Source organism: Danio rerio, chromosome 7 (assembly GCF_049306965.1).
Source record: "Danio rerio strain Tuebingen ecotype United States chromosome 7, GRCz12tu, whole genome shotgun sequence".
Classification (NCBI taxonomy): Eukaryota; Metazoa; Chordata; class Actinopteri; order Cypriniformes; family Danionidae; genus Danio; species Danio rerio.
In genome coordinates this window covers 68,614,095-68,640,674 of record NC_133182.1, presented here as the reverse complement: position 1 = coordinate 68,640,674, position 26,580 = coordinate 68,614,095, and the positions used below count along the sequence as shown (strand labels likewise).

The 26,580-nt window shown below is 36.6% G+C and overlaps 1 protein-coding gene across 1 annotated transcript in view; it reads left to right on the top strand.

The window, feature by feature from the left end:
* Positions 1–16,900: 16,900 nt before the first annotated feature.
* The window catches only part of chrna7a (cholinergic receptor, nicotinic, alpha 7a (neuronal)), a 28,397-nt gene continuing 18,717 nt past the window's right edge, over positions 16,901–26,580 (top strand). The window contains 3 exon segments of the mRNA NM_201219.2: positions 16,901–17,062; positions 21,994–22,133; positions 26,423–26,467. Coding sequence (NP_957513.1) covers positions 17,008–17,062; positions 21,994–22,133; positions 26,423–26,467 — 240 coding nt within the window. The 5' untranslated portion in view covers positions 16,901–17,007.

The following is a 26,580-nucleotide window of genomic DNA, read 5'->3' as shown; positions in this document are numbered from 1 at the left end:
GACCAGGCTGGAAATGGCTGGAAACCAGCCTAGAAATGGCCAAAACCCCTCTAAAACCAGCCTTGTCGACGAGCTAAAACCAGCCAACCAGCCTAGGCTGATTTAAGCTGTTTTTTTTTCAGTAGGGTTTTGCTCCTCCCGATGGATGCACGACCATAGATAAGCATAACTGAGGGAAGTTGCCGACTTTTAGACCCTTCAAAGCAGGGGTCACCAATCTCGGTCCTGGAGGTTGCCTAAACCAGTGGTTCCCAACCTGGGGTCCTAGGGGGGCGCCAGAGTTCACAAGGGGGGCGCGGGAGAGGATAAGTGTTGAGGTAGAAAAAGGCATAAAAATGCTCCACTATTATATAGGGCAGTGGTTCCCAACCTGGGGTCCGCGCCCCCCTAAGGGGGGCGCCAGAGTTCACAGGGGGGGCGCAGGAGAGGATAAGTATTGAGGTAGAAAAAGGCATAAAAATGCTCCACTATTATAAAGGGCTTTGCAATTAATCGAATATCCGATTTAGATTTCGGTTTTAAACGATTATAAAAAAGCATTAATCGAGATAAATGATTATTGCATCATATTTTGCCACGTTCCAGTTGTACACGCTCTTAAATGGCTCTTAAAAGCGCGAAAAAGCTTATGTGTGTGTGCAGCACGATCACGCAGTCAGAAGCATGCGGCGGGTCAGCATTCACTCTCATTCACACACTGAGACGAGCAGAGGAGCGCAGACATCTAAAGTCATCTTAACGTGAGCGCTTTAATGGTCAAATAGGTGTCAAAACGCGGTGTTTAGTGATTATGTACATTAACCCCCATTTGTGTTATAAACAAACAAGTTGAGGATCAAAAGACGTGAAAGAGAAACCATTAAAGAGACAGTGCGCTATAATCCTTCTGCCGCCTGTTTTTATCATTATTAAACAAACACAACGAGAAAACCCTCGCTGCTCTTGACTGAAGGACGGCTGTAGCTAAAGTGTTTTTCTTACAGTGAAGATGCTTAAAGCACAGTTTGTTTTATATTTTTATTCTATTGTATTTATTTCTCTTTCCTTTGCAGGGTGGAAAATAACTGTATATACAGTTGAAGTCAGAATTATTAGCCCTCTTGAATATTAGCAAACCTTTTCCTGCCCAATTTCTGTTTCATGGAAAGAATATTTTATTAACTTATTTCTGAACATAATAGTTTTGATATCTCATTTCTAATTACTGATTTCTTTTTGTCTTTGCTATAATGACAGCACACATAATATTTTACTAGATATTTTTCAAAATACAAGCATTCAGATTAAAGTGCAGTTCAAAGGCTTAATTAGAGTAATAAGGCAAGTCATTATAACGGTAGTTTATTCTGCAGACAATCAAAAATATATATTGCTTAAGGGGGCTAATAATATTGACCTTAAATTGGTTTCAAAATATTTAAACCTTTCTTTATTCTTGCTAAAATAAAACAAATAGAAGAAAAAAATATTATAGGAAATACTGTTAAAATTCCTTGCTCTGTTAAACATAATTTTGGAAATATTTATTAAAAAAAAAAAAAATCTCAGGAGCGCTAATAATTTTGACTTTAACTGGCAATGGTTTTGAATAATCGTGATTACAATTATGACCAAAATAATCGTGATTATGATTTTTCTCAAAATCGAGCAGCCCTACTATTATATATGTATTTTATATAAGTACCAAAAAAATAAATAAAAATCTAAACGCATGCTTAAAATTCCAACATAATAGTAAAAATTATTAAAATAAATAACTTTAAATAATTATTTAAATTTTGCTCACTCGCGCAATCTGCTTGTCAACGTGTCGTAAAGGCAAAATCAAAACAAAAATGGCAGACAAACGTAAATGCAGTGATTCTTCAGAGGCGAAGAAAAAGATTAGATAGTATGACAAAGCCTACCTAAATTTTGGTTTTGTTGAAGGCCAAGACAAGTTAAAACTGATTAATTAATATTTTCTATACATATTACTATATATTAATATTACACAAACACACACACACATATACACACACACACACACACACACACACACACACAGTACATATGTATGTGCGTGCGTGTGTATTTATATGGTGGGGGGCTCCAATGTTTGTATATGTTCATGGGGGGGGCCCCAAAGAAAAAGGTTGGGAACCACTGGCCTAAACAACTTGCCTAAACACACCTGCTTGGAAGTTTAAATTATACCTTGTAAGACCTTGATTAACTTGCTCAGGTGTGTTTGATTAGGTTTGGAGATAAACTCTGCATAACAGCGGCCCTCAAGGAACAAGTTTGGTGACCACTGTTCTAAAAGACCATGAAAACTGCTGAAAATCACTTTTAAAGTCAGTATTCACCATGTTGCTAGGGCCAGTACATGAGATGTGGGCATCAAGGAGAAAGTACATGTCCTTGAACTTTAGGCTGAGCTCCAGATCTCTATTTGGCAGGGGCCAAATTTGCTCCTGGAAGTTTGATGTCCTGCAGAGTTTAGATCCAGTTTGCCTCAACACATCTACCTGGAAGCTTTTAGACCAGGGGTGCCCAAACTCTGTCCTGGAGGGCCAGTCTTCTGCAGATTTAAGCTTCAACCCCAATTAAACACACCTGAACAAGCTAATCAAGCTCTATCAAGGTATACTAGAAACTTCTCAGCCCTCCAGGACAAAGTTTGGCCATCCCTGTTTTAGACTATAGCTAAAATTGCCTAATACTTGAGTAGGTACTACATTTGAAGTTGCTGCATAACCAGTAGAAATCTATGTCCTATATAGTATGAGTGAAAGTAGTATGAATAGTACTTGGACTACATCCTTCATTAGTCATTATAACATGACCTACCTGCATCAGTTGCGTCGATTCCATTCATGAATTCTCTCATGTGGCATCGTGGGACAGTGTAGCATCCATTGGAAGTAGTAGGTTATCTACTGTTTTTCAAATAAATTCAGGCATACTACTCACCTTAGATACAGTTTTTAGCGTACTACTGTATATAGTTTGGAAGTATGTGATTTTGGACGCAGCCCTTGATTAGCTGGTTCAGTTGTGTCTAGTAGGGTTGGAGCTAAAGTCTGCAGGACAGTAGCCCTCCAGGACAGAGTATCGGCACCCCTGCGCTATAGCAACCATATCAGCCATAGAGAGAAGAACAGAGTAAGACAATTCTTTTGTGATAAAGAAGATTAAATCTGTCGCCTGGCAGCCCTATTTCATGACCTTAGGATCAAGTACAGATTTTTTCAAGATCTCAAAATCACTGTGTAGACATTTGGAGATTTTAGCAAGGAAAGCTGTGGGTTGTGATGAAGTGTCCTCAAGCTTGCTTTAGACAGCCTCCTCTTCTTCATGGACCAATCTAAACTCAGCTTTGCCACCACACAAGACCTTTGGAAGCTCCTTGAAAGTGATGGACTGCTAGAGCTGACCAGACAGAACACCGACCTTTCAACCTAAATCGATTCACTCAGAACTGGCTGCAAACATCCAAACCGAAAATCCATGAGTCAGGAGAGATGGGAAATCTGTCTCAAGCATCTCCTCTACTAACTCAAGCTGCAACCCCAAAAGACCAGACCCCGGGGCCAGCTTGCAGAATAGAAAGTGCTTGCAATGAACACTATCAATCCCTCTGAGAATGCAAGCTCTGCTCCCATACACATTTCTCACGTCCACTGTGACGAACAGGGGACACAGATGAAGACAATGCATATGCTTAGAGAGGCTTAACATAGTACAGGCTAATCTTATTTGGTGCCCAGAGCAAGATATTATTTAGATAGCACTATCTAAGACACAGTTTAATGCACAAACTTTAGATGTTCAGATAAAAAGCAAATGTTTTATTGAACCTTCTTCCCCATCTTCTTTTGCTTGGTTTAAAGAATTAAGACCCAGAAACAGGTGCAAATGGAAAACACTTATAATGCCTCAACAGTGGTTTAACCAACATAGGCTTATTTTTGATAATGTAGCCCTATAGACACTTCTGGAGATCGCAAATTATGTAGCCAGAAGTACGTATGGCTGCATTTCATCTTTAAAATGATCAATCCTTTTTGCGCTTACCATCTCACCGCATACCTCCATGTGGATGGCTTTCCTGCTGTTACTAGTTTGTCCAGTTAGCTCGCCATGTACATCAGCAGACTTGAGACGCACAGAGGAGTTGACCACAATGGGAGGGTTTGAGTCTGGCGAAGAACGGTTCCAGAAAGCAGGTAGGACAAAATAAGAAGGCAAAAAATAAAATAAACTAGTAAATAACAGGGTAAGAATATTTTAAAACTAAACAATTCGACGAAGGGTTTTCTTTTTTTGGATTGCTATTTAAAACTGTTGATTGGGTTTAGGGAAGGGGGTGGGTGGGTCAATCGGTGCTTTTGAAAATACTATTTGGTTAGGTTTAGGGAAGGTAGAGGCTTGGTCAGTCAATCAGTCAGTTGACAGCAGCCTCTGGTGGATTTATGCAAGAACAGCAGGCGCAAATGGCACTCGTGAAAAAAATATGAGATCTGAAAAAGCATAGACAATAGTCTCTGGTGGATTTGCGAAAAACAAAAACATGTACCTCCTGGGATGTATTTGGCCTTCTCCAGAAATGTACAGAGGGGTACATTATCAAAATGAGCCTGGGTTGGGTTTAACCTTGTGTGTACATTGTCAATACTCTTTTTAATTTGCAATGTTTTTTTTTTTTTTTCACTGAATGGAAAATAAATGTGATTTAAGTGAGACAACATGTTTGCACACATGCTTAAATTCACTGGATTAAGTCTTATATAGTCAATGGCATGACAAAAGGGAATAAATGTGCCAGATCTCTCTCTCAGTTCAATTATTGCTCTATTGGCATGACAAATGTGACAAATGTATTGCCAAAGAAGTTATAAAGTTTAAATAAAAATAAAAGAACATGCATATGTTTAACGAGGAGTCTGAAACAGAGGCATCAATTTGCAGTATATTTATTAAACACAGTTTAATGATAAGCACATACTGTAGTATGCACTAGTGTGCGAACTCACATCAAATCCAGTAATATAAGGTTGATAGGCTGGCAATCAAGGATCATGATAGCAGGCATAGGTCAGAGGCAGGCGGCGTGGATCAAAGTCAATGTACAATGCAGGGTTTGAGGCAGGCAAGGCAAGGCAAGGCAAGGCAAGGCAAGGCAAGGCAAGGCAAGGCAAGGCAAGGCAAGGCAAGTCAAGTCAAGTCAAGTGACAGTCCAGATTATAACAAGGAGATCAGGCAAGGATAAGGTAATCTCAGAAATGTCAGCCAGGCAGAACAAGACTTCGCACTGGAGTGAGTGTTTGGGCTGCTAATATGTGTGTGTGTGGGTGATCAGTGCAATGTGTAGCAGGTGTGTTGCAATCAGTGTCTGGGGATGATGTAATGTTAATAGTCCGGTGATGATGACCTCTGCTGGCCAGCGAGGGGAATGACTGGGACCGAGTCGGTGACAATATGTAATAAAAAACACAGTAAACTGTAGTAGTAGTAGTAGTAGTAAAAAAATCATATACATATAATATTTAAATAAAAATATTAACATTATATCATATTATCCAATATACCATATTATTATTCATTCATTCATTCATTCATTTTCTTTTCAGCTTAGTCCCTTTATTAATCTAGGGTCGCCACAGCGGAATGAACCGCCAACTTATCCAGCATGTTTTTACATGGTGGATGTCCTTGCAGCTGCAACCCATCTCTGGGAAATATCCACACACACTCATTTACACTCATACACTACGGACAATTTGGCTTACCAAATTCACATGTCTTTGGATTGTGGGAAACCGGAGCACCCGGAGGGAACCCACGCGAGCGCAGGGAGAACATGCACACTGCACACAGAAACACCAACTGACCCAGTTGAGGCTCGAACCAGCAACCTTTTTGCTGTGATGCGACACAGCACAACTTAAATGCGCCACTGCGTCGCCACATATTATTATTATTTTATAATATATCATATTATAAATCAATATATCACTCTCTCACTCACTAATCCCATAGACATACCGATTTTTAATTATACTGTACAGTACAGACTGTCCTACCCCTGAACTCAACCCTGACTGGAAACAATCTGCATATTTACATTTTCAAAATACTGAATTCTGTATGATTTATGAGTCATTTCCTTGTAGGCATCAAAAATGTCCCCACAAGCTTAAAACTGACCGGCTTTTGGTCCCAAAAGATGAGGAATACGAGGTACACACACACATATGCCCACGCACGCAGCTACACACACAGAACAATCACAAACTTACCAGGCTATTGTTTGAAAGTCTTGCTATGTGACGTCTGCGATATCTTTTTATCTAAACATACAAACAGAGGAAACAAGAATATATTTTCTCAATTTCAAAACACCAAAGATAATATACCTGTTGGAAAGAAAACTGCTCTTACAGCTTGACTTCAGTCTGTGTTTGAATTTTGTGTGGGTCTGGAAACATCAGTCTCACACTGACATCTGCTGGTCACTGTTAGTATTGCTTTATTTTTACATATATCATGGTATAAGCCAGGGATGTCAAACTCAATTCCTGGAGGAACGCAGCCCTGCACAGTTTAGTTTTAAACCCTGCTCCAACACACTTACCTGTAGGTTTCAAACAAGCCTCAAGGACTCTATTAGTTTGCTCAGGTGTGTTTAATTAGGGTTGGAACTAAACTGTGCAGGGCTGTGGTTCTACAGGAATTAAGTTTTACATCTGTACAGTTAACCACAACACATTAAAGTCAATGAACAACACATTAAGTTTTATACATTATGCAATAATTACTAATAAATCAGCATAGGTCAACCACAGGTTCCTTTTATTGTCTATAAAGTGAAATAGCTGAACATAAATATAGGAGACTGAAAAAACTGCTCATTCTTAGCCTCTTTATTTATCAGGAGTCGCCACAGTGGAATAAACCGCCAACTATTCCAGCATATATTTTACACTGCACATCTAAGTTTATTTAATTAACCTATACCACATGTCTTTGGACTGTGGGGGGGAAATGGAGCATGCGGAGGAAACCCACGCCAACAAATTAAGAACATACAAACTCCACACAGAAATGCCACCTGGCCCAGCTGGGACTCAAACCAGCGACCTTCTTGCTGTGAGGTGACAGCACTACCCATTGCCATTGTGCTTTCTGAAAAATGCTAAATTTAGAAGAACTTGTCAGAAGACACTTTTGCATCTCAATTTTTTCATATATAAATGTATACATTTTGCAAAGCACCTTCATCTCAGTTTGAGTAATTGTGTTTTTAGTAATTTGTTTTAGCAATTTCTGTCTAGGATATACAATGCAAATATTAAATAGATAACATAAATTAGAAATGTTTTGTTTTTAGCGTTGAGAATAAAGTTATCTGTTCTGTCACTTTTATGTGCCCAAACTTTCACACAGCTCTTGGCTTTTATACTCGTCTTGCACCTTCAGATTTTAAGTAGAAGTGAAGAGAAGAACTGAAAAGTGAGCTGGAGGGAGTCTGACCTGCTGGAGATCACACCACTGAGTCTGTCACCTCTGGTTGATCGTCTTGGCCTCCTTTCTCTCGTCTATCTGGATGGATCTATGCAAAGAAGAGCAGAGAACATTGTTGATCCTGCAGCTGTCTCTAATTTAACTTAAATGCAACTCATGATTAGATTCAATCTCAACTCTACTTTTTTGTAAAATATATTTGTACATGGGAGCTTTGAAGAAAACACACTAGCGAATCAGTTAGCAAATAAAATGACAGAATGGAAAGTTTTGTATTTGGAACACATTTATTCATAGTGATAAAAATTTGCTTGTCCATCTATGTTTACATGAATGAAACTATTCTTTGTCATTATATCATAAACACTGAATTTACTACTCACGTGACACTTTGTGAAAATGAAACTTCTGTCATGTACTCACCTTTTACTTGTTGCATACCTGTGCGACTTTTTAAAATCTATTGAACAGAAAAAAAGATATTTTGAAGAAAGCTGAAAACCTGTAGCCATTGATATTCATGATATTTTTTCCTACTATGGAAGTCAATAGTTACAGTTTCAGCTTTCTTTAAAATATACTCTTTTGTGTTTGACAGAACAAAGAACTTATAAAAGTTACAGTATAACAACTTGAGGGCGAGTAAATATTGAGTCAGTTTACATTTTTGGGTGAACTATCCCTTTAACTAAGCTATTCTAAAATGAAAGTGCAGTCATTTGTTTCGTTTTTTAGATTGTTGAGTTGGGTAGTTTGTGTTTATGCAATGTTTTATTCTTACACTCTCAACCTCTCGCTGTTTAAACCCTTGAGCTGTACTGTCTTCATGGTATAAAATAAACTTTGGAAACACTAAACGGAGTACTTCAGTAATTCTACAGTCACATAAGCTGTACAGAAATAAGAGTATTGTAGCTAACATCTTAACACGTGCTACTACTATACTATACTCAAATGTGTGCAGTGTGTGTGTGGCCTGCAGTGCAGCGTTTTCCCAAATGCAATTTGTTTATTCACAAGATGGCAGCCTTGTCTTGCACTGATTCACTGCAAACTGAACAAAACAGAATGCGTAAAGCCTGTGCGGTCAGACGAGAAAATGTGTGAAGACATTAGATTAGTAACCTAGCTTGGTACAACTCTGTCATGAAATACAGAGATGTTTATGTTGATTACTTGTGGTGACAAAATGCAAAGATATTGACTTCTGTAAGACAAGAGCTATATGTACAGCTTGCGTTTTTCAGTCACCATTAAACTTCCGGTAAAAGGTTTATGTGACTATTTTAAATTTCATAAGGTTCTTTTTACAGCGTTGTTTTCTACAAGCTAAATCAGGCCAACTTCATTTGACATTAACCTATCATCTCATTTGAGGTAAAGTTGGTTCGATATCCCCGTTTCCACTGACTGGAGTACTGTACTTTATGGGTCACCTTTATCAGGCTTTGGTGGGCATGGTGTATGACAGAAAGTTTCAGTCTACGTCATTCTCTCTCGAATAAATGTCTACAGTAAAGCTGTACAGGTTGTTCACAGATCATATGAGAAGCACTTCTCACAAAACAGATGCTTTATACTCATAAATACTTGTTTATAAATGTTTATCACTAACGTTTCTATAAACATAATTTGATTATAACTGCAGATCAATGTGCGAAATAGCCTACTGTAATGTTTGAAATTATATAAAATAATTATATAAATGCAACATAAATGGACACACTTTACAGTCTCTGATATGTTACTAATTACAGAAAAACTACACACAGCAGACATTTAGTCTTTATTTAGGTTTAAAAAACAACAAGCAACATAAAGCCCAGTCAGTGAAAACCTCTCATCTGTGTCTGTAATCTTCACCAGCACATGTAACATCTGATTAGAGAGTCATTCTGTCATTCTGAGTTCATAATAGTCCAAAAGGTGATGATAATTGTTAAACATGGCAGTTTGTTCGTGATCCAGGTTGCTGAAATAATTTGCTCCTGTGTTTTGTCGGGCTTCTCCTTTGTTTGCTGTTCACTCTCGCATTTGTCCTTTTCTTTTTGATAGGATCAGATAGCGAAGACACTTTAAGAATCACGCACATGTTATTATCATCAGCTCAAGAAGTTTCTTATATCAAATATAGATGCTATCGCGAGCTCTCGGAAGAAAGCGAAAACCGCTTACACTTTTAGACAGCCCCGTAAAACAACAACAGGACACGGCAGATTTTGTACTTCTTGGCTTTGTGTCTGTACATCAAGACAACGACAAGGTTCGTTTGAGCTCGGGTCATCCATGGCTTGTTATTATATGCATAAAGTATTACAGTCTCTGCTGTGTATTTAAAATATGCCAGTTTCTTTGTTTTCATTCTGGCTAGCTCCACATGAGCTTGTGACGTATCTCTGTAACCAATCAGCGTTCAGCTGCACGTGTAGCTCCACCTTTTGGTATCCTTTCTCATGTTTGGTACTCTTTAGAAAGGGTGCTGAAAAAGTGGTATGGTGTGGGTTCGGTACGCCGTTTGACAGTGGAATCGACCATAAAATCGTTCCGAACCGTACCGTACCACTTAGTGGAAACGGGCCATTATTATCACACAAATCATAGTAGCCTAGCAGCCAGTGACTATCGAAGTACAACATTGTTCAAAGTCAAATTAATATTGCTTATGTTGTTTTAAAGTCATACTTACATGCAAGTATTTAAAGTAGCATGGTAAACATAATTGGGAGCAAGTCACAAGTCACTGAACGAATGTGTGAGTAAAAAAACAATGTTACCTCAATTGTTGTCTCTCATAGGGAAACTAGCCTAATGGCTTGGTGTGTCCCAGCCTTTAAGCCCAAATTATACAAATTATTTTTTTTTTACAGTCAAAGACTCTACCTTTGAAACTAAACTTAATTGGACTATATACACAGATATTCAACACATTGCGACAACTTTCAGTGTTTTTTTCCAGCCTACAGGGGTTCGTTTGTGCTCAATCCCTTGCCATGAGTTATAAGACACTTAAACATCTTTGTGTTCTCCTAACCTTTTTGTACAATCATCCATTGCCATTTTTTATTGTGTGGTATGACTAGACACGATATGGCTTTGTTCGGTTTGCTTTTCATCCGCAGTTTTGTTTTGCTGGGAAAACCATTCTTGTCAACATGAATTTGGCACATCAAGTATTGTTGCAGATCAGGTACACCCTTTCAGTGGCATTCCCCAGTGCAAGTGTCCACTTTCAGCAGGACAATGCACCCTATAAGTTTACAGACTTCAGAAATAGTATATTGAATGATTTAACCAGATATAACCAGACATATTCAAGGGTGTTTTAGAGTCCACGCCTTATTGGGTGCGTGATGTTTTTTGGAGATTATAGAGGTCTAATAGCATATTATTATGTTTTTATCCATATATCTTTATTTTAATGATCAGTTTAAACATAGTACACAATATGTTTGAGATGCGAGCTGTTCTGGCAATAGTAAGGTCCAATGAAAAACATATATAGACAGATAAAGGTAGCACCCTTAACTGTTGGTATTACATTTTTAACATGTGGAAAAATAATAAAGTAGCTTAAATGAATAAACTACTTTAAAAAAATTAACTTAAGAGAAATAAAATAAATTAAATTATTACAGGTTAAGCAGAATGTTAAATGTTGAATGTTATTCATGCATTTGCATCTGCACTTTTCTCAGTGTTCATCATAACGAGTCTGTGTTTGAGCAGTGAATTCTCTGTGAGCCATATTGCACAGCCTATATCACTGCTGCTCTTTTTTTCCAATGACACATCCAATAACAACCAGTGAAGCTAATAGCACAGGCTCAACTGGTTACTTTGAATTATCTTGATCACCAGTAAAAAGGTTAATATCCATATTTAAATGTTTATCTATCATGCCTCTCTTTGGTGCCATCATACTTAATAAAGCTTTACAATTATTTAAAGATTTAATTATATTTTACAGCTTAAATCAATGGGTTGGTGCTGTGGCTAAGCGGTTAGCTTGGATGCCTCAGAGCAAGAAAGTCACTGGTTCGAATACTAGCTGGGCCAGGAGGCCTTTCTGTGTGGAGTTTGTTTATTCTCTCCGTGTTTGTGTGGGTTTCTTCTAGGTGCTCTGGTTTCCCCACCAGTACACATGCAATATAGGTATATGGACAAACTAACATTGACCATAGTGTGTGAATAGGAGAGTATGTGTGTGTTTTCCAGCACTTGAGGTTGTACACTCATAAACCCTGTGTTGCAGCAGAAAGGGTATTCTCTATGTAAAATATATGCCAGAGTAATTGGCGACTCCTGATAAAGCAGGGAATAAGCCAAAGGAAAGTGAGTGAGCTCAGATCAATGTTTTGTGTCTAATTGTTTCGTTTTGTGGAAAGAAGCCATGTAATAAGCAGGATAATGTACATCTACTACATCTAAAGCCATTCAGTCTTATACAGCAGGCCTCTGTTTTGCTGATAAGCCTAATTTTCAACAAATATTTGCTTGTCAGCAGTCAGCAACTTCTGGGAAACCAGCTCAGTGTATGTACTACCAATGCATACAGTGGGCCCTATCATACACAAGGCGCAATGTGGCGCGGCGCAATTGTTGTTTGCTAGTTTCAGCTCGCCGCAAGAGTCAAAAGAAAAATGAATGAATCAATCAATATATATATATATATATATATATATATATATATATATATATATATATATATGTGTGTGTGTGAGTATTCATTTAAGCCCGTCAGTCCTACGCCACCCAATCTGCTCCGAGCTGATTTCGAACTGGTAACCTTCCGCATGGGAGTCGGTTGCTCTACCAAGGAGGCTAAAGACCATAGCCTCTAGCATCTGTCGCTAAAGCACCTTTAGAGGTCAGAGGAGTGAGATTTACATGCACAGCACACACTAGCTGTATGTATACATACGTATATACTATATGTATAAATGTGTGTGTGTGTGTGTGTGTGTATGTGTGTGTATATATATATATATATATATATATATATATATATATATATATATATATATATATATATATAGTTAGGGAAGGTGCTGTTCAGGCTAATTGTCATGTACAGTGATTCAATTGTATGCTTTAATCATCTTTCAGATATGCTCAGAGAAACAGGTTTAGGATGCTGTGTAATTGCTGAAATGGTGACACGCAAGTGAGATATGACAGTCTGTTGATGATGGGGATGTGAGTGGGTTCAGGTGTGAAATCATAAAGAATAGAGTTGGATCTAGGCTGTAGATTTCATGCAGATATTTGGTGTGTAATGAGCTTCGGCCATCTGTCTCTGCTGAGAATTGATTCAGCATGACGAGATGAGGAAAAAACGTATTTACTTCTTTTTGTGTGGGAGAGGTACAATAAATAAATGCGGTGCTAGTACTGCGGTACATCTTTTCCACCTCGAAGGAGTGGTGCAAGGCCACACTTTGTACTTTTAGTCTAATTTCTCTCTGCTTGGCGAGAACCTAAAACAGAGATTCAAATTGTGGGGTGTCTTACTAGAAACCCTTTAATCATTATAGGAACAGGTTTGCTAAAGTTATGTGCATATAGATAGATTGTCATAATGAATACAAACAAAACTCATAAGGACTTACACGGCAACACATTTATTTATGTGTAATTAAATTGTATCTTATGTCTCCTTTCAGCTCTGTTAGAGTTTCTGCCTCCAAGTCATTCCATATGCCACCAGACCTGTTCTTACCATAGTGGTCTACCACATCATTCAACGCAGTTAAGCTGCAGATGTGATTCATTCATCTCTTGGCCCATGTGCCTTATTCTCAATATTGACACCAGAGCTGATGTCAAGCTGGCATTAGAAAAGTGGCACCCTAGACCTGAACAGTTTTAGGGCCTACTCACACTATGCTATCTGAACCGTGCCCAGGCACGTTTCCCGGATCGTTTTAGACGTGTGAGTATGCTAAATCGGGCTCAGGCACTGTTCACTTGGCTGGCCCTGGCTCATTTGGAAGAGGTGGGCCTGAGCGCGGTTCACTTGGGCTTTGGCGCGGTACGCTTGTAGTGTGAGTGAAAAACGTGCCCGAAACTGCCCGAAACTGAAAGAGAGACGTGACTTTAAGGGGCTGTTTCATATGCATTTATTAATCATTCTTACTGTTCAATGAACGCAAACTGCCTGAGTTTATTAAAGAAGGAAACCCCTCACTGCACGACAGCTGCGCACCTTCAGCAAACCTCCTCATTCTTGCAGCATGAGAGCTTTATGATCGTTTATGATCGCCAAAAGTGGCGGATTTGTTCGGCGAAATATCTGACTGCATGTCACCGCATCCCTAAGGACTGTTTGGCGAAATATTTGATGGCATGTCACTGCATATTAAACGACTGAAACTATGTAACTAGAGAAATCTCCTCTGTGCTGAGCGAGAACACTCACTGAACAGCGCAGCATCGATGACGTAAGGGTCCCCAGGCCCGATTGCAGTGTGAGTGCGGGCCGTCGGGGGAGATGGGAGGGGGTACAAGCGTGCTTTGGCCCGGTTCGAGGCAACTGTACAGAGTGTGAGTACGACCTTAGTTCAATGTTGTAATCTGGTGCAGCTTAAGTAACTAATGATGTAACACATTACTTTTTCATTTGCAAAACAATATGTTACTTTATATTTTTCATGGGATTCAGAAAGTTTTGTTTTTTGTACATAAAATTAATGAATTAAAAAAAAAATTATATATATAAATATATATAATATGTAATAAATATACATAATTTATTTTTTTTTTTAAAACAAGCCAGCCTAGCCTAAATAAAATATAAAGTAATGCAAAAGTTGTGTAGACCACTACTGTCTTTAAAAAGTAAAATTTTGTTACTTTTTAAAAAGAAGTAACATAATATATTTCATTTAAAAATTACTTTCCCAAAACTGGTCTGGAAAATCTACTGTACACAGGGCGAGATGATTTAACAGACTCATCATCTCTCTATCTTATTATACAGGACTATAAAAGCAGATGCAACATCAACTCTACTCTTCTGAGTTGGATCCTCCAGAGTTTCATCCACTCACTTCTCTGCCTGTTCTAGAATGACCCTGGCCATATTTAGGCATGGATTTACACTGATCTTTCAGCATCAGGCTCCTATGCCTGCTTTCCTTGTGAGGACAAGTATTTCAAGTTTTGGCATCTGTGAGGTTTAGTGTCTGATGAAGATCCCCAGAAATTACTTTACGTCAGTACACATAAAAGTGTAAAGCCTGCACAAACAGCCTACAATAAGTGTGGAATGTTATTGAGTATCACTAACTAAATTTTGCACAATATTTTTAAATGGAACAACGTCGAACAATATGTTCTTTTAAAACCATGTATTTTCTTTTTCACTTTTATGTTAAGCATTTTATTACCTTTGTGCTTGAAATTTGTTTTATATTCCCAAACCTGCCTTAACGCTCATATAAAAAAAAAAAAACTTCATCGTGTGGATTTGCTTAGAATTCTTAAGACAAAAAAAGTCTTCCAAAAGCTTTAATTGGCTTATATCATCTTAGACCCATTTTGTTGGCCATTTGCCAATCTTGTTTTGTGTTATTGATGAAAAAAAGAGATGGTTAATTCACTATATTAGCTCAGTATACAGTAGATGTTTTAAAAATGGCCACGGAGTAAAATGGCTTGCCTTAAAGGGACTTTGTTTATACTCATTTTACTGCCAATCGGTCTGGATTTTTAGAAATACCCACCAAACAAAACAATACATATCTCAAACTACCATGTTCACCCTTGCACACAGTTTTCAGGAAACATTGCATTTAACCCATGACACAACAGAAAAATATTGCACACAAATTTTAGTTTGAATTTGCGCCAGTTATCTTGATTAAAAGACCCAGGATCTGCCAAAGTAATGTAGACTGGTTTCATGGGTTCACACACAGACATTTGACTAAATAAAATATAAGTATTCGGCAAGCTGTCCGGGGAGAGGGCTCTGAGCTCGGAAGACACCCTAACTTGTGGTATTCCTCTTATCAGGATAGAGAGAGATAGGGTCTGAGCGCAGTGTCTAGCCCGGCTTCAGAACACTCCTCCCTCAGATTTAAATAGGTATCAGGTTTAATAATGTGGAGTTGGGGTGGTGAAGGGATGCTAAAGTCAAGAGAAAATGGAGGTATGACGTCTTTAACTATTTGTAGGGGTTTGGTCTTGAGCTGATTGGATAATAGAATGATTGTGATGAATTAGCCTCGTCAAATACGGATCGTGCTCCTCCCGAAATTTGTTTATAAAACATCACTAAGTGAGGTACGAAGAACAAACCCCTGCTACATGAAAATATTTTATCACCATTATTTTAAAACCTTAATTCATGTCTATTTATACTGTATGACTAATCTCCGTGAGCAAAAAAAACAAACAACCAATAAACAACCATAAAAAAAAAGAACGGAGTGCACCTTTAAGACATCTGTTTCGCAATGTGCTGAGCAGCAAGTTGCAGAGCTGAATCTATCTGGCTGGATGCTCAGTGCAGTGGGGCATTTGCCAAGTCTCTCCTCCTATATCTCCCACCCAAATCATGCAGCATGGGGAAGGAAGTCAAAGCATAATGCCTAAAGGATGAAACACTGTTGCACTGAAGTTGCCAGGAAAAGTATTAATTGGATAACCACGATCAAAGTCATGCATAACTATAATTAGTGTTTGTAAGCATTAATGAAAAACTAAAGTTCAGACACTGTACTAAATTAAAGGTATAGTTCACCCAAAATTAAAACTCTATGATTATTCACTCACATTTTGCCTGTTTCAAACCTGTTTAAATGTATTTTTTCTCGTTTAAACACAAAATAAGTTACTGTGAAAAATATTGGGAACCTGTAACCATTGACTTCCATAGTATTTATAGGAAGTCTACGGTTAGAGGTTTTCTTCTTTCTTTAAAATATCTTAAAGTTTAGCAGAAGAAAGAAATACATAAAGGTTTGAAACCACATGAGAGTGAGTAAACGCTTAGTATTTTCATTTTTGGGTGAACTATCCCCATTCCACATAGGATTTTTTTTTACTTAGTTCAGTCCTAGGAGAAAGAACAAATTTCTGGTATACATTTGGCACACTAAGATGATAATCAATATGCTAAATTTCTTTTTGAATGTATTTTTAGTTTTAATTTATTCCTTTTATGACTTGATTGCTATTGAAATCCTTTACCAGTCATCCACATCACATTGGAAAAACCATTAGCATTCCTTTCGGACGTTGTGCTAGAGTAAAATTAATTTAAAAGCAATATATCAATGGTAGCAAGATAAACCATAAAAGTGAGAGTGGAGAGAGAGGGAAAGAGAGCGAGAGAGAGGGGGGGCAGGGTTTCATGCCTTTTGTTGATGCTGCTGCATGAGACTGTATTCCCTTCTGCCCGTGGGATGCTGAGAGAGACTCTTCATAACACCAAGACCTATATCACCACACCAGCTTTTCTATTAATTTCTGCAATTTAATCTAAATAGGAAGATGGGAATTTGGGAATATACTCTTTATTTTACCACCACATGCTGCCTATGGAGAGGTAAGGAACCATTTAGACATTTGATTATGAAATATCCATGAGCTTTGCTGAATAATTGTCTTTTTAATGCTTTATCAAAGTTTCTTGCATGTCAATTCAGTGTTTTCTGATTGAAGTGTTGCATATCCGCTCAGATCTATTTCAAGTTCTGCTGTGACGTAAATGAAATTGATGTTTTGAGGCTTGTTTATATGAGGATACTAGCCAGATTAGAATTTGAGGTTAATGAGTGCGATTTGTTTTTTGTGCTGGGTCATGGCTTTAAGTTGGCAGTTTAACATTAGCAATTTTAACATATACTTTGTGGTCTAATTCTACTTTGCTCAAGAGTCAGTCTATTTGAATTCATTCTTAATTTTTTCTTTATCTTAATTTTTTTAATGGCTGTGGCTTTTATAATTATGATTTTGCTCTGTTACCAGTCCATTAATTAGTTGTCTCTGGCTGCAATCTCATTAGTGCCCCCTAAACTGAATTTGTACACTGGATGCTTTGTGTGCATTATACAGTAGTGTCTCTGATACTGTCAAGAGAGTCTGCTTCTCTAGTTTCTGAATTCATCTCTCATGAATAACAGGTGCCTTTTTGAATGAATCAAATGCCTGATGTAATCTAGAGGGCATCTTTGTGGAATTCGATTATGAATAGACTTGATCCTGAGGGAATTCGATTACAAGAACATCCCTTGTCCTGCTAGAAGAGAAAAGGCAGTGATTGAACTATGAGGGGAAAAGGCTAGAATCATTATGAATTGCCTTGTATTTGTCCAGATTAGTCTAGATAAGTTAGATGCATACTTAAAAGCATAGTTCACCCTTCAAAAAAAAAGTTAAAAAAAAATAAAAAAATTCTGTCAACAATTACGCATCCTTCACTTGTTCCAAACTTGAGTTTCTTTGTTCTGTACTGTAACTTAATAAATTAAGGTAACTCAAACTATTTAAGGAAACCGTTTGCAACAAACCATTTCAGTTCAAAAACTAATCCTAATGAGTACTGTGAACTTAATCCATTTGAGTAAACAAAGCATTTTGAGTACAGTAAAACCCAATAAATGAAGAGAACTCAAACCAACTGAGTACTGTAAAACCCAATAAGTTAAGGCAACTCAAACTGTTTGAGGAAACTGATTGCTACAAACCGTTTGGGTTAAAAACTAATCTATACGAGTACTGTGAACTTACTCCATTTAGGTTGAAGTAATAAGGTATTTAATTAACTTTATACCTCTAACACTGAGTTCAAAACTGAGTGCAATTAATTCCAAATTAATTACACTCATTTCATTTGATAGAGCTGACTGTGGTGTTTTAGAGTGTGTAAATAAATTAAGGAAAACTTTTCAACCTATTTGTTTTGAGTTATTTTAACCTATTTGAATTGTGTTAAACTTATTTTATTTGTGTTATTTCAACCAATTGTAGGTAAATAAAACCCATGAGCAAATCCTTGCTAGGTTACAAGCAATTGACTTGTGTTGGGGCAACTCAAAATAATTAAGTCACTTACTCGTTTTTACAAATTTATGTGAATTGAACAAAGTTATCCTCCAAAAACTGAATAATTGTTTTTCAGCTCATTTTAAATAAGTAGTTTGAACAAACAGCAAACTCCATTTTTGAGTGTGTCAAATCATTCTTACATTTACCTGAAACTCTTTAAAATTTTTAACTAAGTGAGGAAAAAACTCTTACAGTGTTTTCCCTTACAAAAAATACATAAGATAATTTTATTGTCAACATTTCCTCTTCATAACACAATCCCACACAATACAGGGTTGACAATTAAAGAATTATTGTTTTAGCTCATTTAAGACAGGTAGTTTGAACAAGCAGCAACAATGATTTTTTTGAGTGAAGTTATATTAAATAATGTTGGAAAGCAGCAGGCATTGGGTGCACTAAAAAAATTATGTCTGCAAAACTGTTGCAACCTATTTTTTTTGTGCTGAATTTAAATAAATAAATAGTATAAAATCAGCCCAAATAAATAGTTTACAACCAATTTGCTTTAAAAAAAAATTTTAAATTCAAGGAATCATTTTTGAATCACTTTTCAGAATGGATGGAAATATAGCTAATGCGTATAAATATTGAAAATGTGTATAAGAATCTTATGGGCACAAGTAAAATAAACATTTAAAAAAACTTTAAAACACTCCAAAAAGATATTTACAAAAAGTATTTGTTCAATTTAAAATGTGCTGAAACAACACAATTCTTGAGTTTTTTGTATAAATTATTTTGTAATTTTTTTTTTCAATCTACTTAAATTTGTAAAAACCATTAAGTTAACTTAACTGACTTGTGTTGGGACAACATGAAAGAGTTGTGTTGAACGCAACATTTTTTTAACAGCGTATGATGAAACCCATTTCCTGAATACATTTCTGCACGTGCATCGAAAAACGTAATGTGATTTTGTTTTAACAGATCATTTGATGACAAAAATAGGCACAATGGGATGACATTAACGGGCAAACCAGCAGGCTGACCACATTGCACATCTTAAATGTTGTTTTGGTCATTCTAAAGTCTCTTAGTCAAGGTTTGTTATCAAAGTGGTTTAGTATTATGACCTTAAGAACTATCTTGGCTGTGCTCCAAATAGAGTGGTCTCACACTTCTAAAAGCCACCGCATGCTAAGTGAAATTTAATTATAAACTAATTTCGAGAGGATCACGTGCTTATGATTGATCACAGCTGGTCCTGCATCAGCTCACAATTGATTCACCAATCAGATGATTTCTAACTCACTAACTCACTATAAATAAGAGTTTCTTATCTAAGTTTTTTCGTCTTGAAGAATCCCTCCCTCCACACACCCCTACTGCCCCTCCTTTTTTTAGATGGGTGACACAGCAGCCCAGTGATTAGCACTGTTGCCTCACAGCAAGAATGTCCCTGATTTAAGTCCCTACTACACCAGTTGACATTTCAGTGTGAAGTTTGCTCACTCTGAATGACGAGGTGACGCAGTGGGTAGCACAATTCCCTCACAGCAAGAAGGTCACTGGTTGGAGCCTTGGCTGGGTCAGTTGGCATTTTTGTGTGGAGTTTGCATGTTCTCCCTATGTTTGCATGGGTTTCCTCCGGGTACCCCGGTTTCCCCACAAGTACACTATATGGGAATTGGATAAGCTAAATTGGCCGTAGTGTATGTGTGTGAATGAGTGTGTATGGATGTTTTCCAGGGTCCGGTTCCTGCTGAAAGGCCATTCACTGCATAAAACATTTGCTTGATAAATTGGCGGTTTATTCCACTGTGGCAACCCCAGATTAATAAAGGGACTAAGCTGAAAATGAATAAATGAATGAGTTTGCTCATTCTCCCTGTGCTCCTGTGGGTTTTCCCCGGGTTCTCTGGTTTCCCTTAACAGTCCAAAAACACGCAACCTATATACCATAGCCAAGCTCTTAGCAAGCGTACATCTCTCCTTAGCCATCCTATGTCTGTCATTTACTAGAAAGAAGTTGGGAGAGCTCATCGTGATCTACCTGAGCTCAAACTCGCCCTGCAAATGAGAAAGAGGCCTGGGCTTAAGGATCTCATAAGCAGCTCTCTCCCTGGACAGCATGCCAAACAAGCTTTGTTATCAATCATCAGCTAAGTGGGAACTTTTATAATTGCATTGAGTCTTCATTTTTCTATAGGCTCAGGGAAGAAAAAAAAGGCACATAGTGGCTTTTCCTACTTCAGCAAATCCCTTTTTTAAAATCAGATATTCTTTATTAATTTAATTATCAATTTGGTGCCAGTTTTTCAGGAAGCATACCTGGCCTAATCTAAATTACGAACAATTGTTTTTTTGTCCATGATTGTCAAGTAGCCAGATCTTGTATGAAGCTCATCACCTTACACAACTGAAGAAATATTCAAATCGCTAAGCATGGTGCACCTTAATCTGGCAACATACATTACCACCCAGATATGCTGTTGATTTCTGCATGGGATTTGGTAGATGCAGGATTTGAACGGCGGTGGTAGCAAGTAGAAAACCACAGATGGGGACAGGGAATGACAGGAGGGTTGTTGTATTTAATTACCTATACCTGCCAACCTGATTTCATCAAGAAGGACATGTTCCTAAATTAACATCTGTGTTGATCCTGGAGCAATATTGCAATCAGAATTAAGGGATAGGTTTACAGTTTATGTTAAGTTTAGGGTTGCGGTTAGGTTTATCCACTTCTGCATGAGTGTTATCCAACTATTATTCCCCTCTGATTTTGGGAATAATTTACAGTTATGGTTGGGTGTAAGAGAAGGGAATAGGTATGGTTTACATGTTAGAACAAAAATGATGTTACAGGATCAGCATAGATGTTAATCCAACATTCTACATAGCATAATCATGACATGCTACCCACCCCATCTCCAACTGCATGGACAACTGCTACCCAACTTTCCCACAATTTTGAAAACAAATGTTGCCATGTATGTCAGGAAGTGATGATTTCGTTCTCAATGAACAATGATTTATTCACAAATGGTCCATGCGATATTCCAATTTTCACATTAGACCAAATTATCTTTGGATAGAAACATAGCTAGGGACTTTCAAACTTTTAATATCAGTGGCTGCTGGTTTCCAACAATCTTCAGAATCTCTTAAATAGTGTTCAACAAAAAACATTCTTAAAAGTCTTTGGGTGAACTATCTCCTTAAGAAAAATGGTTGAGTCCAATCAGTCAGACTTCCTGGTGGAGATTTAATCACTGAAACCCAGCAGAAAAGCTTAGATGAGAGTTTCAGATCAATAGAGGCACATCCAAATGAGCTGGAGCAGCTGCCTCTGCTGATTTGCCAGCATTTCCCTGAATATCTCATTCACTCTGTGCTGTATTCCTCTTCTGTAAGCGCTTAGCGGTATGGATCGAGTCAAGGTTGAAACTCTGCAACCGTGTCACATTGTTCATTCTCCGACAGTGTCACTTCAGGGGGAGCATCAGAGGAGACTCTATAGAGACCTGATGAAAGATTATAACCCACTGGAGAGACCTGTGTTCAATGACACCCACTCACTCACGGTGTATTTCAGCATGAGCCTCATGCAGATTATGGATGTGGTAAGTTTACAAATTCACTCATTTCAAAATGTAATCACTCAAAGCATGTTTTATCAAAGTCTAAATAAATATGTTCCACTAGCTGGGGGTTACAATCAGGGATGCCAGGTTTTCGCAAACAAAACTAGACCAATGACCAGTGTTGGGAAAAGTCACTTTTGAAAGTAATGCATTACAATATTTAGTTACTCCCCCCAAAAAGTTACTAGTTGCATTACTTAGTTACTGTTTGTGGTAAGTAATGCGTTATGTTACTTTTGAGTTACTTTTAAGTTACTTTTTCTTACCTGCATGAGGCTTGATCTCTTTCAGAACTTGCAGGCTATTTTTCTTTTACTTTCTTTTTTTTTAAACAGATGATCTCTGCATTTAACGATACACACTGTATAACTTACATCATCATTTACCTTTGTTTCTTTTTCTTTCTTTTTTTTTACCTAAAAACTAATTTAAAATAATTAATGTACTAAAAAAATAATAAAGCAAAATATACTATTGTTTCCTTTTGACAGATAATTTTATTTACCCCATTGACAGACTATTTGGCTTGCTTTAAAGTAAATCTCCCTTAATTTTGGCATATTATTACTTAAAACAACACAAACTTTGTTGTTGGTCTAGAAAATGCTTCTTGATTTAAGAATTTCTAGATATTTGGAGTAGAAGCGAGGCAAAACATTTTGCCATGCACACAGTCACAGTGTTTTTCCCACAAATCTAGTCACTAAACGTAGACTTTAAAATAGCATTGAATGGCACAACCATTCAAATGGTTGAACTATTCGTATTTAATTTCACATCGATTCAGGTCCTGCCATTGATTTAAATGTCGCTGAAAATTTATAGGACATATTTGCTCTAAAGACTACAGCGGCCCTATAGTTACTGTGAAAAGCGAGGTGAGAGATGTGGAGATAACACAGGAAATATTACAAGCTTTCAAAAATGGCAGTTATATAAACATTTTGTAAACCTAGGAACGATCATTTGTCACATTTCATGCTTTAGTAGACTTTGAAGGAGGAAACATTGAATGAAATGAGATGAAATTAAAGATGTGAGGGATAGATATTACGATGGTGTACACTATGATAAAAGTCCTAGAATTTTCCAAATTTTGACCTTGCAAAACTAACTGTATGCCGCTTGCGTATATTTGTGGAAATGGCCAGAAATACATTGTATGAGCCAAAATTATACTTTTTAAAATAAATTTTAGGCCACAATCTATTGAACATCATGTAAATATGATCTACACTGTAAAAATAAATATTTCTAAATTAGTTTTTTTTTTCCGTAATTTTTATTTTTTATTCATTTATTCATTTTCGTTTTGGCTTAGTCCCTTTATCCCTTTATTAATGCGGGCTAGCCGCAGGGTAATGAACTGCCAATTTATCCAGCACATATTTTACGCAGCGAATGCCCTTCCAGCAGCAACCCATCACTGGAAAACATCCATACACACTCATTCATACACATGCACTACGGAAAATTTAGCTTACCCAATTTGCCTAATACCACATGTCTTTGGACTTGTGGGGGAAACCAGAGCACCTGGAGGAAACCTATGCCAACACAGGGAGAACATACAACCTTCACACAGAAATGCCAACTGACCCAGGCAAGGCTTGAACTAGCAACCTTTCTGCTGTGAGGCGAACATGCTACCCAATTGCATTATGGGACCTTGATCTTTCGTCATATACCCTTGAACTTTTTAACCTTGAGAGATTGGAAAAAAGTGACTTTTATTATTATTTTAAATAGTTTACAGTGATATATCATGGTAATAGTGTTTTATATCATGGTAATAAGATAAGGTAATAAACTGCCAGTATATTTTCTGTTAGTTTACAGACTTACAGTATTTCTCTCTATATATATTTTTTATACTTTACATTATTTCAAAGAACTAAAATTACAATAAAAGTTACTTTGTTAAACTGTAGAGTTGAATATTTAACATCAAAAGTCAACAAAGCAGAGATCAAGGTCCTATAATTCAATACACACCCATAAATAAACAGAAAACACTCGTAAATCACAAAATACGGTAACTGGTAGTGAACAGATATATTTTACAGTGTACCGTGAAGACATTTTTGTAATTTCCTTTTGTATTTCCATCAAAATAAACAGTTTAAATTAGTATTATTCATTGCTAAAAATGGAATTTGGACAACGTTAAGAGTTTTTAATTTTTTTTTATAGATTTTCTCAATATTTAGATATTTTTTTTAATTCTCAGATTCCAGAAATTCAAATAGTTGCATATTCGCCAAATATTCGACAATCCTAACACACCACAAATCAATGGAAAGCTTGTTTATTCAGCTTTTAGATCAATTCAGACAATTTACCTTTGTGACTGGTTTTGTGGTCAAAGGTCACAATTAAATATATTATTTCTGTCTTTTTGGTCTACTAAAATTACTGTTGGTAAGAGTTTTGTGCTGTGAAAAAGTGGCAAGTTCTTAAGCAAAAGTAAAATCCATTAAACACATTTATCCTTCACAGCCTTTTTCCCCCATTGCTGTCAAAAATGAAATATGGCACTACCCTGACTGAGGTCAGAAAAGTCAGTTGAATTTAAGCATAATTAATTTTAATTTGTAGCAAAATTAACGGCTTATTAGTCCAACATCTAACAGTTAATCAGCTGGCTCTACATTAATGCCTTAAAACATTTTCATTTATTAAATCAAGACTTTTTGTATTGCAATAAGTTTGAATCTTGTTAAAAATCTTCCCTGGTTTTCCTAGCATGTTAGCATAACCTGTAGACTGATTTGTATTTAAAGGACTTTTGCCTCGACAATCTAAAGAAATGTGGCCTCCCAGCAGGCCCACAGCATCATAAGACGTTGTTATTAAATTACATTTAGATCGTGATGACAGGTGACCAGAATTCTCGCCATTGTCTAAGGACAACATATTTTGATGTCTAAAAAATTACGTCAAATTATGTTGATATTTGGTTGATTTTAGGTTGTGTTGGAAAGTGACCAAAAGCCAACGTCGAGCCAACATCTTTAACAAACGTAATATTGACGTCAAATACAAATACTTTATTCGTCAAGTATGGCAACCAAAATCCAATGTCAGATAGACATCATAGTCGTAACGTCCAAAAGACTTCAAGCTGTAACATCATTAGACGTGGATATTTGGTTGTCTTTAGGTTGCTTTGGAAGGTGAGAAAAATCTGACATTATTTGTCTAATATTGGAAACTGATGTCGACCATTTATTTTTACCCAAAATGCAATGTCCCACGATGTTGGGGTACAAAGTCAAATCAAATAACCAATAACTTACATTAGTTAAACTGACTTAAAACATCAAGTTAAAATATATATAACTTAGAAAAAAGTTGAAACTAGCTCTGTCAAAAGATTAATCGCGTTTAGTCACATTAAAAAAATAAAAGCTTGTATTTACATAATACTATATATGTGTACTGTGCATATTTAAAATATTTATATTATTTTTATTCCAGCAATACACACATACCTATATTTAGGCATATATGATGTAAATAATACATATATATTTGAGAAAATCATTGTTTATATTTACATTAATATATATGTAAATATTTTTGTTTTGTGTTCTATTTTGTTTTATATGTTTTATTTATATATATACACACAATATTTATACACATAGAGTACACAGATATGTAAATGCAAACATTTATTTTGGATACGATCAATCATCGTTTGACAGCACCAGTTAAAACCTAATTAACTTATTAAAATAAAGTAACAAAAACAAACGTTCTTGTGACTTTTTAATTAAATAATTTTTTACAGTCTCACTTAATCGTATTTATATAATACTTTATATCCTTAAATATATTCAACAATCAAACCATAACTGTTTAACTAATTTCTGTTATAAAATTTGTGATTTTAAATACACATAAGATTAGTAAATTGCAAAGCCCGTGCAAACAAATTGACGTCATACAGTTCATAACTGCTTCCTCACTGATGCCATTTTTTCTCATATGCTTAAAAGTGAACAGCTCATATTTACATTCTTCTAAACATTACTCTGTAGACTCTGTAAAGTGTAGACAGTATCTAGATGATCAAAAATATTTCCACTTTCTTTTTACATGTAATCAAAAAAGTTTTCTGCGAGTATATAAGAGCACTAAATCGCTTTCAGTGTCTTGTATGTTGTCTTTTAGGTGAACTATGAGTTTTAACACTTGCTGTAGAAGTGCTTTCTTAATCTGCTTTTATACGCAACTAAGAATGTATCTTTTTCTATCTACAGGATGAGAAGAATCAAGTTCTTACGACCAACATTTGGCTACAGCTGGTAAGAGTTACTCATTGATCACAGTATGACAGGGCTCATCAGTAACCCAGTCCAACTGTCATGTTCATTTAGCGAAGACCTCTCTGTGGCTCTGTTATTAATAGCTGAAGGTT